The 17,204-nt window shown below is 36.7% G+C and overlaps 1 protein-coding gene and 1 long non-coding RNA gene across 2 annotated transcripts in view; one reads left to right on the forward strand and one right to left on the reverse strand.

Annotated features, from left to right (window-relative positions):
• LOC126253221 (uncharacterized) overlaps positions 1-14,274 on the reverse strand; it is a 57,309-nt gene extending 43,035 nt beyond the window's left edge. Inside the window, exon 1 of the long non-coding RNA XR_007545923.1 lies at positions 13,944-14,274. This is a non-coding gene — a long non-coding RNA (uncharacterized LOC126253221). The remainder of the gene's footprint in view (positions 1-13,943) is intronic.
• The window catches only part of LOC126253219 (uncharacterized protein DDB_G0284459-like), a 457,157-nt gene that overhangs the window by 402,699 nt on the left and 37,254 nt on the right, over positions 1-17,204 (forward strand). Inside the window, exon 16 of the mRNA XM_049954404.1 lies at positions 975-1,089. Coding sequence (XP_049810361.1) covers positions 975-1,089 — 115 coding nt within the window. The remainder of the gene's footprint in view (positions 1-974; positions 1,090-17,204) is intronic.

Consider the following 17,204-nt stretch of genomic DNA (forward strand, 5'->3'; position numbering starts at 1 on the left):
AGCCATGTATGGAAGTGAAATATGGACGATAACCAGTTTGGACAAGAAGAGAATAGAAGCTTTCGAAATGTGGTGCTACAGAAGAATGCTGAAGATAAGGTGGGTAGATCACGTAACTAATGAGGAGGTATTGAGTAGGATTGGGGAGAAGAGAAGTTTGTGGCACAACTTGACTAGAAGAAGGGATCGGTTGGTAGGACATGTTTTGAGGCATCAAGGGATCACAAATTTAGCATTGGAGGGCAGCGTGGAGGGTAAAAATCGTGGAGGGAGACCAAGAGATGAATACACTAAGCAGATTCAGAAGGATGTAGGTTGCAGTAGGTACTGGGAGATGAAGAAGCTTGCACAGGATAGAGTAGCATGGAGAGCTGCATCAAACCAGTCTCAGGACTGAAGACCACAACAACAACAACAACAACAACAACAACAACAACAGCATTTTTTTTTGTGACTGGTCTGATAATCCCCCGTCTGTGATTGATAGTAGTATGTAATTTGAGCATGTTGCCTGTGTATTTATTTCTAGTCGTGCTCACAGACAAACACACGCAATCGTGGTTTTTTTCTACAGGATAAAAAACTAAATATAGTAAATGTAGGTGCTCTTTGTGTATGTGGGGCTGGGGGGGGGGGGTGGGAGGTGGGGAGGAGGGGAGGGGAGGCGGGGACAGGGTGGTTCTCGCAGGCCATTCAGAACCCATGCCTGAAAAAGATAATAAGCGATCAGATATAGATTTGTAAAGATGCTGACATTACAAATAGTATTGCAAGAAAATATACCTTTCATATTCATGTTATACATTTGGAAATTAATGTTCTCATATTGATTTTTCTTCCATATTCATCATTAAATGTGGTATTGACATGCTTGCCAGTTAGATATTGCCATCAAATGGGAAATATTACATTATATCCTGTGTGTGCACATACATGTGAAATTCTCTGAAAGAGAACTAAACTTTCATTTTTAGGAGGACAGTTCCAGTTCAACTACAAGTGGTTCTGGGGATAGTATGAGTGGACGTCTGGGAGGCCTCTTCAGGAAGGTCATTTCTCGGCCACAACCATTGTTGCCAGATCACTCTGGTAAGAACTATATCTATAGACTATAGACTTTGTGATGTAGAAATTATAAGTCTACCATAATTGAACCTGTCACTATTATTTTGTTGATGGTGCTGGCACTGTTACTGTAATAAGTGGAAGCCTGTTTGGCTCTTAGATATTTCTTGTGCTATTTTGTAATATTGCACTGCATTCTGCTTTTTTATTATCCATCACAACTTGGTGCTTTAACCATAAATTTGTGTTTGTCCATTTTGTTTTACATAGAAACATCCTTGCACTTAGTGATATGTCAGAAACAATGTAATTTGTTGTTTATTTATTTGTTGATTATGACTGACAAGATTCTCTTCCATTGGAGCAAAAGTTATCATATCATAGCTTAACGTACTTTTCCAACTTTTAATTTTTGATAAATGCCCTTAATGTCTGTAAGCATCATGGCAACAAAGCAGGCAATAGCTATTATAATATGTATAACAGTAGCAATAATAATATCAATAGCAGGTCAAAAGATGTTAATAAGAGTAACCGGAACATTACCAGTAATGTCACCACCACCACCACCACTAACAACAATAACCGCAACAATAATAGCTGTAGCAATTACAAAAATCTCAATAACCTCAATAATTTTAGCATGTGGATTCCCATGAGAACAATGAGAGAATTTCCTCCAGATGCCATGTTAGGTGGTCCATACAATTTTATTGGTTGTGTTGTCCAGTTATATCACTGTATGTATTTATTTATTTTTAGGAGACTGTATGAATAACTGGTTACCTCATGGTGTACATAGTAGTTATATGTCTGTCCACAGAATTCGTATTTTACAGAATGTCTTACAGCATCAGTATATGTGTTGAATCTGGAATTATAACTATTCAGTCTCATTATATTCATTTATTAATTTTTGTTTTATTGTTGCTGTTAATTTTAGGAAGTTGAGTGAGGTAGAACAGGGATTCAATGATAGCAAAATGTAGTGCATTAGACCTGTACCATCCCAGTCATATTTACATTTTTACTGTGAGCATAATGCAGTCTCTCTATGAAGTTTGCAACATAATTCCACAAAGATACCATTTGTACCAGTTTTACTGACAGCATGAGGGACATACTTAGGATGTGAGCTATGGGAGCAGGGAGGGTAACTCATATTAATTTTGTAGAAATGGAATGAATGAAGGAAACAATGCAAAGTGCCTTTAAAAAAAAAAAAACCTCAAAACTATTGAACAACTAGGTACCTATTAGCAGTTATGTACGTAACTGAGGGAGTACAGTTTGTATAAGTTTTTACCCAATTTTTTGCTGTTGTGATGTGTATATAAATAGTTTCTGCATTCACATTTTTAGTAGTTTTTGATTTTGGCTGGTAAAATGAGGAAAAATATCATAAATTGAAGGTGCAATCCTAATGGAAGCTTCTAGAATCTAAAGCCATTTGTCATTTTCAGTTGCAAGGAGAATAACAGTGCACAGCAAAATAGTTTTGAAATTTCATAAAAAATGCCTCTGATTCACTTGCCACTTGGCAGTATCCCTTTCCTGATACTGAACTAAAACAGCTGTCTATGTAGTGAGGGAGGATGTAAGTTTACTTTGCAAAGAACACTTTTACCACAGGAGAGGATAAGTGGTGGGGGTGGGTGAGGGAGGGGCACCTGTCTGCCCCTTGTTGGATACAGTTCTTGACAGCATGAAGTAGGGCAGACAGAAACTGCAGCAGTGAATGTGTTGCAGACTGTTATCTTGAGGCTTTGCAAATAGTTAATAGGAACTGCTTATTATAGGCCAATATAAATTTGAGTTTAACCACTTTAAATCAGGACCAATAGCTTGCCATAACTGCAAGACATCTTTTAAAAGAATTGTCTGCACAATTTACAGCTGCCTCAGGTCTTAAAGTTTTCCTATGGTCTGTGTATCAAAGGCAGAGGAGTATGCCACACTCTCTACTAAGTCTGCCCTTTTGTGGTCATGTAGAGATAAATGCATTTATTGCAGAATCAGCAACAAGAAGTCTGAACTTCAAACTGCATTCTTGGTAGATAAGTTCCATTTATTGATGATTCTCCTCACACATTTGTCTGGAGGGAATATGCTAGTTGGTACAATGATGATGGGAACTTAGTGTTTCTGGAAGAATGCTATCAAGTCCTAAAGGTTTTAAAGTTGGGGAAACACTTGGACCTTTTCAGAGATATTGTTGGTTCAGACTTTCTTCAGTGACAACAATGCCAATATAAAACTTCCTCGCAGATTAGAACTGTGTACTGGACCAAGAATCGAGGTCTCAAGTTTGAGTCTCAGTCCAGAACACAGTTTTAATCTGCCAGGAAGTTTCATATCAGTGCATCTCTGCTGCAGAGTGAAAATTTCATTCTGAAAACATCACCCAGGCTGTGGTAAGCCATGTCTCTGCAGTTCCTTTCTTGCAGGTGTGCTAGTTCTGCAAGTTTCACAGGAAAGCTTGTGTGAAGTTTGGAAGGTAGGAGATGAAGTACTGGCAGAAGTAAAGCTGTGAGGATGGGTCATGAGTTATGTTTGGGTAGCTCAATTGGTAGAACACTTGCCCGTGAAAGGCAAAAGGTCCTGGGTTTGAGTCTCAGTCTGGCACACAGTTTTAATCTGCCAAGAAGTGTCATACCAGAGCATACTCTGCTGCAGAGTGCAAATTTCATTCTAATGCGAATATACATGTCACTGCTCTGTGGGATTAATTTATCATAGATGAAGACATGCACCAAATGAATTGATCAGCATTATCTCCAGATCTGATTCGTATCAAGCATCTCTAGAGTTTAAACTGTAAGGTATCACCAAAGAATCTTCCAGACCTTCAGACAGCAGTGTCTTAGGACTACATTGACTGGCAATAAGAGATGCTTAGCTGTCTCATAAAGTGTATTACATGCCACTACTAAATATGTATGGCAGTGTTTTTGTAGAAACATTTGTACCTTTGTGCCATTTTTTAAAAGAATGTGTCATCAGTCTTAGATTTATTAAAATTAAAACTAATCTTAGAGTGGACTGTAAACCTTCTAATATCCTGTTCAATACATATGCTCTTATTTCTTCATTGTGCTCAAGTTTTGGACAGTAGTGTATACACTTACTAGGAAACAGAAAAATGAGGCAGGAAAGGCCACACAAGCTCTGTAGATAAAATGAAAATGTGTCTGGGACTCTTGCTGCAAGATTAACACTTGTTTTGTTTCATCAGTAGAAATTCATGCATTGCCAAATCTTGCCAGTCAGTTATAAATGCCCTTTGCTAAGGTATTTTCATTTTTCAGGTAATTCTGTAGAGATCAGTAACAGACTCCAGAAAATTAGACAACTTTCAGACCATTTCTGTAGTATAATGGATAATTATTAGATTCCAGACAATCCACTTTTCATTGTTGAATCAGTATTTTTGAGACATAATTGTCAATTTTTCAGGCACTTTCTCAAAAATGTAAATATAAACGATAATTCAGTGACACTAAAGGAGATAAAACGGAAAAAAACAACTAAAGAGAGATCCTCAGCATTTGTAATGTCCATCACACTGAAAGATGCGAACCTTGTAACTGAAATATCCTGTAACCATAATGCAGTCAGATACTAAAAGATAGGCATTTCTGTTCTTGATCAATCTGATGAAATGCTTTCATATGAATTATTTCTGCAAGAAACTAGATTGTTGTACATGTTAAGGAAACACATCTACATAATACAAACTTTTTTATATCTCTAAAAAAGTGTAATTATAGTTGTCTTGTATGATGTAATTTATACTTGGTAGCCAATTAGTTAAAGCAGTGGTATCAGGTCATAATCAAGAGGAAATGCAACTTATGAAATAATATCTCTAAAAAGAAAGATGATGAGACTTACCAAACAAAAGCGCTGGCAGGTCGATTTGTTGCGAAAGCTTGAATTTTGTGTGTATATTTGTGTTTGTTTGTGTGTCTATCGACCTGCCAGCGCTTTTGTTTGGTAAGTCTCATCATCTTTCTTTTTAGATATATTTTTTCCACGTGGAATGTTTCCCTCTGTTATATTCATATCATTAATTTGAACCCAACAATGACGTTTGTTATTGTCACTGTTACATTTCGAAGTCTTTTCTGTCGTCTTATTTCCTCCTTCTGTTTTTGCCAGTAGGTGTCTGTATGTGTGGATGGATATGTGTGTGTGTGCGAGTGTATACCTGTCCTTTTTTCCCCCTAAGGTAAGTCTTTCCGCTCCCGGGATTGGAATGACTCCTTACCCTCTCCCTTAAAACCCACATCCTTTCGTGTTTCCCTCTCCTTCCCTCTTTTCTGATGAGGCAACAGTTTGTTGCGAAAGCTTGAATTTTGTGTGTATATTTGTGTTTGTTTGTGTGTCTATCGACCTGCCAGCGCTTTTGTTTGGTAAGTCTCATCATCTTTCTTTTTAGATATATTTTTTCCACGTGGAATGTTTCCCTCTGTTATATTCTTATGAAATAATATCGTATCACGAACAATAGTGAATGTCAATAAGGTAAGAAAAATGGTTTCAGTGGAGGGTTCCATGAATTGAAAGGGTGGTCAAAGTGGAGTTAGTTATGTACCGCTTTGTTGCTGTTGTTGTGATCTTCATTCTGAAGACTGGTTTGATACAGCTCTCCATGCTGCTTTACCCTGTGTGAGCCACTTCATCTCTCTGAATTACTATTGCAGACTACCCCCCCCCCCCCCCCCCCCCCCGCCCTCGCCTGCAAACACACACACACACACACACACACACACACACACACACACACACACACACACACACACACACACTTTCCTCCAATGCTAAATTGTTGATGTCTCAGAATGTGTCCTGTCAACCGATCTCTTCTTTTGGTCAAATTATGCCACAATTTTCTTGTCTCTCCAGTTCTATTCAGTACCTCCTCATTAGTTATGTGATCTACTCATCTAATCATTATATTGTAGTACCACATTTTGAAAGCTTCTATTCTCGTTTTGTCTAAACTGTTGGTCGTCCATGTTTCATTTCCATACAGGGCTACATTCCAGACATATGCTTTCAGAAAAGACTTCCTAACACTTAACAAATTTCTCTTCTTCAGAAATTCTTTTCGTGGCATTGCAAGTCTGCATTTTATGTCCTCTCTACTTCAGCCATCATCAGTTATTTTGCTGCGCAAAAAGCAAAACTCATCTACTGTTTTAAGTGCCTCGTTTCCTAATCTAATTCCTTCAGCATCACCAGATTTAATTTAGCTACATTCCATTACCCTTGTTTTGCTTTTATTGATGTTCATCTTATGTCCTCCTTTCAAGACAAAGTCCATTCCATTCAACTGCTCTCCGAGTCCTTTTCTGTAACTGACAGAATTACAGTGTCATGAGCAAACCCCAAAGTTATTATTTATTTTCCCTGAACTTTAATTCTTACTCCAAATTTTTCTTTGGTTTCCTTTACTGCTTCTTCAATGCACAGATTGAATAACATTGTGGATAGGCTACAACCTTGTCTCACTCCCTTGTCAACCACTGCTTCCCTTTCATGCCCCTTGACTCTTATTACTGCTGTCTGGTTTCTGTACAAGTTGTAAATAGCCTTTCACTCAACCTGTATTTTATCTCTGCTACCTTCAGAATTTCAAAGAGAGTATTCCAGTCAACACTGTCAAAAGCTTTCTCAAAGTCTACAAATGTTATAAACATAGGTTTTTTCCCCTTAATCTATCTTCTAAGACAAGTCACAGGATCAGTACTATCTCTTGTGTTCCTACATTTTTCCAGAACCCAAACTGATCTTCCCCGAGGTTGGCTTCTATCAGTTTTTCCAGCGTTCTGTGAAGAATTCATGTTAGTATTTTGAAACTGGTAGTTCAGTGATTTTCACATCTATCAACAACTGCATTCTCTGGAATTGCAATTATTACATTCTTCTTGAAATCTTAGGTTATTTCACCCATTCACACAAGTTGTATACCAGATGAAAAAGTTTTGTCATGGCTGCCTTTCCCAGTGCTCTCAGTGGTTCTGACAGAATATGTTCTACTCCCTGAGTCTTTCAGATACCTGTCAATTTCTTCTCCCAGTATCAAATTGGGAGATCCACTTCCCTTTATATAATATTGTATAGACTGCATGCCCTTCCACCTTGCAGTGTTTCCTTCTTAGTTTAGGACTGGTTTCCCATGTGAGCTCTTGATATTCATATGGTTGCTCCTCTTTTCCCCAAAGGCCTCTAACTTTCCTGTAGGTGGTACCTATCTTTCCCTTATGAAATATGCTTCTAAATCCTCACATTTTTCCTCTAGCCATTGTTGCTTAGCCATTTTGCATCTCCTATCAATCTCATTTTTTGAATATTTATCTTCCCTTTTGCCTGCTTCATTAGCTGCATTTTTATATCTTCTTTTTTCATCAATTAAATTCAATATCTCTTGTGTTATACAAGGATTTCTACTAGGTCTTGTCGTTTTACCTATTTGATCCTCTGCTGCCTTCACTATCTCATCTCTTAAAGCTATCTATTCATTTTCTACCGTATTCTTTTCCCTTGTTTCAGTCACCATTGCCTAATGCTCCTTCTGAAACTCTCAGCAACCTACTGTTCATACCCAATAAATTGTGGTTAGAGACCACATCTGCCTCTGGTAATGTTTTACAATTTAAAACCTGGTTTCTAAATATCTATCTTACCATTATATAATCAGTCTGGTATCTTCTGACGTCACCAGGTCTCTTCTATGTATACAACCTTCTTTTCTGATTCTTAAACCATGTGTTAGTGATGATTAAGTTATGTTCTGTGCAAAACTCTACCAGGTGGCTTCCTCTTTCATTCCTTTTCCTCAGTCCATACTCACCTACTATTTTTCCTTCTCTTCCTTTTACTACTATCGAATCCCAGTCCCCCATCACTATTAAATTTTTGGCTCCCTTAACTATCTGAATAATTTCTTTTACCTCATCATACTTTTCTTCAAGCTCTTCATTATCTGCAGAGCTAGTTGGCATATCAACTTTTACTACTGTGGTGGATGTGGGCTTTGTGTCTATCTTGGCTACAATAATGCATTCACTATGATGTTCATAGTAGCTTACTCACATTCCTATTTCCTTATTCATTATTAAAGCTACTCCTGCATTACCCCTATCTGATTTTGTATTTATAACCCTGTATTCTCTGGACCACTGAATATCACTAATTCCCACTATATCTAACTTCAACTATCCATTTCTCTTTTTAAATTTTTTAACCTATCTGCCCAATTAAGGGATCTAACATCCCATGCTCAGATCCATAGAAAGTGTTTTATTCCTCCTGATGATGACATCCTCCTGATTAGTCCTGGTCTGGAGATCTGAATGAGGGACTCTTTTATCTCAAAAATATTTAACCCAAGAGGACATCATCATCAGTTAACCATACAGTAGTGCTGCATGCCCTCGGGAAAAATTATGGGTGTAGTTTCCCCTTGATTTAAGCCATTCACAGTATCAGCACAGCAAGGCCGTTTTGGTTGAGTTACAAGGCCAGATCAGTCAATCATCCAGACTGTTGGCCCAGCAACTACTGAAAAGTCTGCTGCCCCTCTTCAGGGACCACACATTTGTCTGGCCTCTCAACAGATACCCCTCCATTGTGATTGCACCTATGGTATGGCTATCTAAATCACTGAGGCATGCAAGCCATCCCACCGACAGCAAGGTCCATGGTGGGGGGAAGGGGGGGGGGGGGGGGAGGGGTACTGTTGTAGTAGCAAATGAAATTCTGAGGTACATCATTCCAGAGTCATGGGCCCAGTACAAAAGTATTTGAGAGAAATGGATGTATACCACTTTTTCTTTAGTCCTGTGTTCTTCTGATAAGAGTGTTAAAATGACTGAGAAGAGCTGCAGAAAATGAATAGACAATAAAGCAAATAGGGAATGTGGAGTATTTTAACACTTACATTTAGGTCAACAGTTTTTAATAGCCTTCTTGAATATTGCTACAGCAACAGTGTCAGTGATTGTGTTGACAATTAACTTGGACATACACATGTGCTGCAGTATGGCAGTTTATTAGATTACATTTTAGTCAAGTATAGTGGTTTCAGATGTACCAGGCTGCTTCTCATAGTGCCAGATGGGTTTTGGAACTACCATGAAAATGAGTGTTAGAAATGCCACCTATTGCTGAGTATTTTCCAATTCTGTATTGTAATGTAGTTATAGTGGTACATGGAACAAAACTGTGATTTTATAACACAACATATTTGACCTACAGAAATTATTGATGCCAACACTGCTGAGTAACTACTTCAGATTTCAACTACTAGTAATGAAGTTAACAAAGGTGTCACTCACTAGAAACCATAGTGTACATAGTTGTATTTTGAGCGATGAGTAACAAACTGCACTAGCTGTTTGTAATAAATTTCTTGTAATGGATTTAAATACCGTCAGCATATAGATAATAAAGATGGAGGAAAAATTAAAAGGTGTCATATGGTAGTAATGAATAGCAGATATTGCACTTGGCACAGACTCTCTTTATTAATCCTTTGCACAGCTATTTTGAAAAAAGTCACTGTTCTTCCTGTTCACTTGAAACAGAACACTGTGCTAGAGATAATCGATTTCTACTGATAATTCTGTGACTTATTACAAGAACAACCAATGTCAATCTTTCATGAATTTGAATGACATTATCTAGCCAGCTAAGAATGTTACATATGTAGAACGTGTTATATGTAGAATGACAGAACATGGCTTCTGGTAAACCAACGCCATGCCATAAACATGGAAGTATTTCATGAAACGATAACCAATGTACATTCTCCAGAATGAGATTTTCACTCTGCAGCGGAATGTGCGCTGATATGAAACTTCCTGGCAGATTAAAACTGTGTGCCCGACCGAGACTCGAACTCAGGACCTTTGCCTTTCGCGGGCAAGTGCTCTACCATCTGAGCTACCGAAGCACGACTCACGCCCGGTACCCACAGCTTCACTTCAGCCAGTATCTCGTCTCCTACCTTCCAAACTTTACAGAAGCTCTCCTGCGAACCTTGCAGAACTAGCACTCCTGAAAGAAAGGATATAGCGGAGACATGGCTTAGCCACAGCCTGGGAGATGTTTCCAGAATGAGATTTTCACTCTGCAGCAGAGTGTGCGCTGATATGAAACTTCCTGGCAGATTAAAACTGTGTGCCCGACCGAGACTCGAACTCGGGACCTTTGCCTTTCGCGGGCAAGTGCTCTACCATCTGAGCTACCGAAGCACGACTCACGCCCGGTACCCACAGCTTCACTTCGGCCAGTATCTCGTCTCCTACCTTCCAAACTTTACAGAAGCTCTCCTGCGAACTAGGATTCCTATGATTCACTTTGCAAAAGTTTTTACCAACACCCCCTTTAATGCAGTGGGATAGCTATGTATAAACAATCGCTGTGGACTCTCAGTTTAACAGTGCATTCTGTAAACAACAAGCACAAACCTACACAGTATTTTATATTGGATGAAACTATTGCTGGCCGCAGAAGAAATGAAAAAGCTTTTTCTATTTGCAAGCAAGCATGATGAAGTCTTTGAGATCAGTATGTTTAGTAACTCCTGCAGTTTGCAGAACAGGAATATTAATTTCACGGTCTTGCTCATGAGTATATTTCAGGAGGAAGGCACTAGTAGTAGTAAAAACAAAGGATGGTTCAAATGGTTCAAATGGCTCTGAGCACTATGGGACTTAACATCTGAGGTCATCAGTCCCCTAGAACTTAGAACTACTTAAACCTAACTAACCTAAGGACATCACACACATCCATGCCCAAGGCAGGATTCGAGCCTGCGACCGTAGCGGTCGCACGGATCCAGACTGAAGCGCCTAGAACCGCTCGGCCACCCCGGCTGGCAACAAAGGATGGAAAGTCCTGGTTGGAATATCAACAATATTGTGAAAAGGAGAAATTGTTACTCACTGTAAAGATGACAAGTTGATGTGCATTCAGCCACAATGAAAAAAAACTGTTACACATTGAGCTTTCAGCCCCAAACCCTAGTGGTAGTAAGTTGAATGTTATTAATCTTAAGTTCCTTTAACCTGGTCGCTTACAAATGGAGGCTGACTTCATTCATACAGTTTTGAAAAACAAACAAGAATACAACTGCTGAAAGGGACACACCTAGCACTAATTTGATCATATTAATTCCTAGGAAACCACCGATAAATTTTGTTTAACTTGAGCGGAAAGATTTTCTTAGTTTCAGTGTACTCCTTCATTGATGTTATGTTAATAGAAAATGAAAGATTGTGGGAGAGTCAGTTCCTTTGGTAAAGGTAAAAGATTGCAATATAGGCCCTAATTCACATGGAAACAGATACTATATATTTTCCTTCAGTCCACAAAAGGTGTTCAAGATATTAAATCTAACAAAAAGAGACAAACATCTGATAAATCATGACTTGCAACCCATTCACATGATATCATTACAACTATATGCAGAAAAATGAGACATACAGTTGTTAATAACCTTTATATATTGACAGGAAAGGAAATTGTAACAGAATGTGTTACCAAACTACTTGAGAGACTGTGTATGACCCAGATGAAATTGTTGATAACTAACATTACAGCATGAAAATCCCATGTTATTTGAGTTTCAGAGAGTTCTTTCATCTTCTCTACTATGAACTGATACACACAGTGCTGATTTTATGTGATAAAAGCCTTCAAATACTGTAACATATAGCATTAGCTAATGTCGTTTCTCTTCATATCATTGTAAACATCATAAGAGTGAAATGTGGAACATGCACAAATTTTAATTATACAAGTAGAATATTACTGTATTGCCTCAAACACCAAAAGCAGACATATTTTTCAGTGTCTAAAAGGCACTGAAATTAATTCAATACAAAAACAGAAATTGTAAAATGATTTAACTAAACCAAGTGCTAGAGAACTTTTATACAGTGTAATAGAATTTACAGTGATATTTATTAGTACCAAATATGAAACTGCAGAATAAGGTATTAACAGTGTTAATGGCATAGAAGTTTCTCTCCAAAATTTCAGTACTTGATTCCTACAGATGAGATGGCACTAAACCACATATTATGGGCATTACTGTTAGGTGAAAAGCAGTTCCTTTGTGCATGTGGGTTGTGAAGTGGGAGGGTGGAGGGGGGGTGGGTGGGGTGGGGGGGGGTGGGTGGAGGATGAGCTACTGATGACTTAGCTTCTGTATTTGTTTATTTAATACCTTATGCAAAGCTTTTTCATGACTTGTGCAGATATACTACCAAAGTCAAGATCTGTCTAATATAAACATAAGAGTTATGTTGAGTTTACATCCATGAGTCCAAACACTCTTATAAATTGTTAAGAGAAAAGGCTATTAATTCATAAATATACTCAACTTCATGATGCATAATAAGGAAAAAAGTGTTGAGGGTATAGTCTGTTAAATTGATGGGGTTACTAGGAGTTGCATATAATAATGTTAAGAATACAAAGAGACTACACAGTGTGCTGTACTTGCTGATTGTAGACAGAAGATTAAAAAAAATATCTGACACAGAATACCAAAATAAATTACAGTATCCAATGAGCTACACAACTGAAACTGTAAGAGGGTTCTCAACTGCAAACAGTGTCAAAGGAACTCATCCTGTACAAAAAAAAGGTTTATGTTTGAAATGGGAATACAGAATACTTCATTGAAAATTATTCCATCAACCTTATTATCTTACAATAAACCGATGTATCCTTCACAAGAAGTTGGGTTTGTATACTTACTGAATCAGTTCTCATAATTTCAGCAGGATGACCTTTCATGTTTATGAGGTGAATGGAACAATCCTCACAATGATGACAAAAGTTTTTCGTGTTACCAATTTTAACATAATTTAGAGCCTTTTCATGTGTTTGCGTATCCCTAACTGCCTTATTACTATCTTTATTTGTTCAACTATTATTGTTAATAGCCTGCACCTTTCTTTTCTTTTGCTCTGGCTGATATTTTCCTTGCAAATACAGTGTTCCTTCTCATCCTCTTATCACCCTGCCAATGTATTTCCTCATTTGATTAAAAACTTCGTCACAATCTTCAGCTTTTTAACTCTTATGTTTATTTATAACTTGTTACAATATGGTCTTATGGTTATAATAACATTCCTATGACATGTTCACCTTCAGTGAAGTTTGACTTTGACTTTGTAATAGGATATTATTTTACCACATTATAAAAGAATTGCTGTATGGTGTAGTGATGTCTAAGCTGAAATTATTACTTCCTTGTTGAACTCAAACTGTACAGGATCCCAAAAGAAGTAAATGAACAATGTGTTGGACAGTAAGCATACTCAGAAGACAATAAAAAAAATCATGTTTTATGAGAAAGACGCAAATAAATATTACAGTAATAAATTACTGTTATAAAAATTACAATAATAAAAACAGTTGTCACTGAAAAGAAGAAAATTAAATTTTTAAGACAGCAAATATAAAACTGCAATGATAACAAATAATTAATAATAATAATAGTAATATTAATAATAATTCAAAATATGGGAATACATTGAAGGAGAAGAAGGAAATAGTGAAATGGAACTAACATTCGAATATTAATGGCTACTTTCTGTTACATTTTAATATAGATGTGTGTTGGATTATTAATAATATTGAGACTTAATGTTGGTTTCATATTATAAGCATAATCAACAGATTATCTTCCAGTGAACTAATATTCATTCACTGTTGTAAATTTCTCTTAACATCTGTATTCTCAGGCTTTCCAGTTGATCAGTCATGTCTTGTCTTTTGAATTTGTAATGTAAGCTTGATTATTAATCTAATTTTTAATTAACATTTGTCAATGTAATAGTAGTAACACAAACCTGATATTTCTGTCAAATGATACGAAAATCAGAATGTGTACTAAACACACACAGACATGTAGTCACTTTTTAACACTGATGATGATAACCTGTAGAATATTTCACTATCCTTGTTCAAATATAGAAGCTTGGTGCACTGCAAGAATCTCCCTCCCTGCCCATCTGAGTTGGTGTGTTTTTTGTGGCCTGTTGCTCCTCTTTCTGTAGTCCCCTCTGCCTGCATCTGACCTTTTTTTTCTGTCTCATACCCCACCACAGTAGCAGCCCAGACTGTAGCAGAGCATCTGGCACTTAGCTGTCTCTGCACCACAGCTCATTAGAATTCTTGAATTTGTGGCTAAAATAGCAAAAGAAGACCACCTCTTTGGACATTTATCTATTACTAAATACTTAAAAATTTTGGTATAATCAGCATAATTTTAATTTCATAGGACTGATACGAGATATTTTATGGCCTTAATGCTTACTGTTTATTATAGTAATTGGAAATTTTTCTTCCTTTTGATTTATAGTGGTATGCAACCACTGTTTACCTAAGGCATATGATTGTTTAGATTATGTTGTCAGTATCTGTTTTGTTTCTGTAGCATCACTATTTTCTTTTTTAACTTGGACTAAATAAACTGAACATGAACATAACATTTCTGTTGCTTCCAATTAATCATGTTTTCCTGTGCCTGGAAGTATAAATAGTAGTTGATAGTTGCTGTTAAAGTGTAGTACATGAAGGCCTTAAGTTAATTTGAAATTAATGGAAAAATATTTTTTTTTAATTGATTGTTTTATCACATAATTACAGAAATCAGATTTGATTTATAATTCATGATTAAACATATCAGTCCTCATATTCTGACTCTTACACCCCCCCCCCCCGCCCCCCCCCCCCAAAAAAAAAAAAAAAAATCGCCCACCACCTAGCTCTCAATCTTTACAGTTAGGCATACCAATTTTAAGAAACAAGTATATGTGCTTGTCTCCTCATCTTCTGAAAAGTATTTAAAATTAAAATAAAATAGGTATGACAGAAGACTGGAAAAATAAGGAAAATAGATTCTAAAGATGTATGAAGCAGCAATAATAATGGTAAATAATGCTCTTAAATCTGTCATAGAGCTGGAATACATATTTGCTTTTCATTCCTTGATGAAATAAAGAGAGAGCAGTAACTTTCTGGGCACACTGTTCCTTTTTTTAACTTCTGACACTGCTTATGTTACAGCCCAGAAAGTTTCGTCTACAATGGTATTACATTTCACACAAGTTTTTGTTGGCTGAGAAGGTGTTTTTGTCTTCCATCTGGCTGTGTTAGCAAAGAGTTCCATCTTAGGCCAATAACAAAGACTCGTATCTTCAATGAGGTGACTTTCAAATGCAAGTAGTGCCACTGCTCTGCATAAAGATGTTTCATGTGTAAATGTGTCATTGTTTTCTCATGAAGTAGACAAAGTGAATAGTAATATACTAATGTTGTGACAATAATAATTAGAAAATGTATTCTGTTATTGCTTGTATAGTTGCATCTTCTATTAGATAATTTATTTTACTAGGAATGGGTTACTGTACACAGTGAATGTTGGTTTGTAACATTAACTAAAAGTATAAAGTGTGCTTAAATTATGAAAGCTTAGTATATGTTGTGAAAAGTGATTTCTGGGAAAAAAGTATGGAACTACTGCAGAAAGGTTTAGTATCTTAAAGCTCTTTGTAGAATGGGACCACTTCTGACTGGGCCTACATATTTATTAGGTTGTTTCTTCACTAAAACACAATTATTACAACACATACAGCATATGAAGTTGCCCAAAAGCCACAGGAAAATAATTTTTCTGGTAGTGTACTGTGTAAAACTTGTTAGAGGAAAGTATTTTATTAATTTTACTACTTTATGTATCTTCGTTTGAGATCTGTGTCCTGAATCATTCACACTTTGGGCCTTTAATGTCTGTAGTCAAGAGTGAAGGATGTAAGGTGAACCTTGTTGACCTCATTGATCTTTTCAATTAAGTACACTTGGCATACGTAGCAAGCATGTGAGGAACTTGCAACTTGTCAGCTTCAGAGGTACAAGTCCAATGTTCTGTAACTGTAATACAACAGAAATATGTTGTAAGTCTTTTCAGATATTTAAGTTGCCACAAAAATGGCATAAAATGAAGCACTAATAGTTTTTAATTGTCTTTTGTCTCAGCATAATATTGTATCTTGTTACAGAATGTTCTTATTACACAGTGTTTATTTCTTGCTCACTTCATTTCTCTAAGGACACTTATGTATTTGTATAATTATAATTATTCTTGCAGCATAGGTATTGGTTTTCTGTTTTTAGCACTTACTGTGGTTTTTGAACTTTACATTTAAAATTTTTTTAGTTAGAATTAGTGTCAGAACTTATATTGGTTGTATCTTGACTTGTAACTATATGGACTTTACACCACTTTTTTTCTTTTGGCATAAGTAGAGTAGCCCATTTACAATTAATAGATCTTTTATCGGCCTTTTGGTCTATTGCTGCTTTGTGAAATAATGATTTAAGCAAGAAATATATGAGTACACCTGATAGCTTACAATTACTTGTGGGAATGTGTCTCCCATTGTGCGGAGCTGTGTGACCCTGTTAGAGTGATGTAAATTACGTCCACTTGAGGAACAAGTGTATGTGGGCGTGAGCAGGGCAAATATGAGCATGTGCTTCTATGTGAGACTGGTGGGGCCCCTACTGCACAATCTGGGCTCACGCCTCTGCTCAGAGATGGCTGACGTAGCTGTTACAATGAAAAGACGTTTACTTTATCCAATCAGGAGGTTGTTATCTCGTTATGATGATGTGCTGCCACCAGAGGATTGTTCAGAATCAGGTAACTTTGATTCCCATGACTTTTTTATGTTTCTCTGTGTGAGATATGTTGTGAGTGTACAGATTGGTTATTAGCTAACTGTTGACAAAAATGAAGTTTTATCATCATTTAAAGTCAAATAAATAGGTTCCATTCTTGAACTAGATTAAGTTCAAGTTTAATACTCATAGCATGAAGACATGTATTGAAATGTCGATGCAGTACTGAACATTATTACTTTGACATAATTAAAAACTCCAAGAGTGATGGTACACTGTTTTCATAAACTGAGACCCTACTGGGTCTGTATATATTGTTTCTGACTGAAAATATCTCAGTGCTAAGTGCTACTGGTATTTCTATTTTTTTTATTTTATAACCCATTTGGCAGCTTCTCATACAAAAAATATTGGTTATGAAATATCTT

This window comes from Schistocerca nitens, chromosome 4, assembly GCF_023898315.1.
Source record: "Schistocerca nitens isolate TAMUIC-IGC-003100 chromosome 4, iqSchNite1.1, whole genome shotgun sequence".
In the NCBI taxonomy this organism is placed as follows: domain Eukaryota; kingdom Metazoa; phylum Arthropoda; class Insecta; order Orthoptera; family Acrididae; genus Schistocerca; species Schistocerca nitens.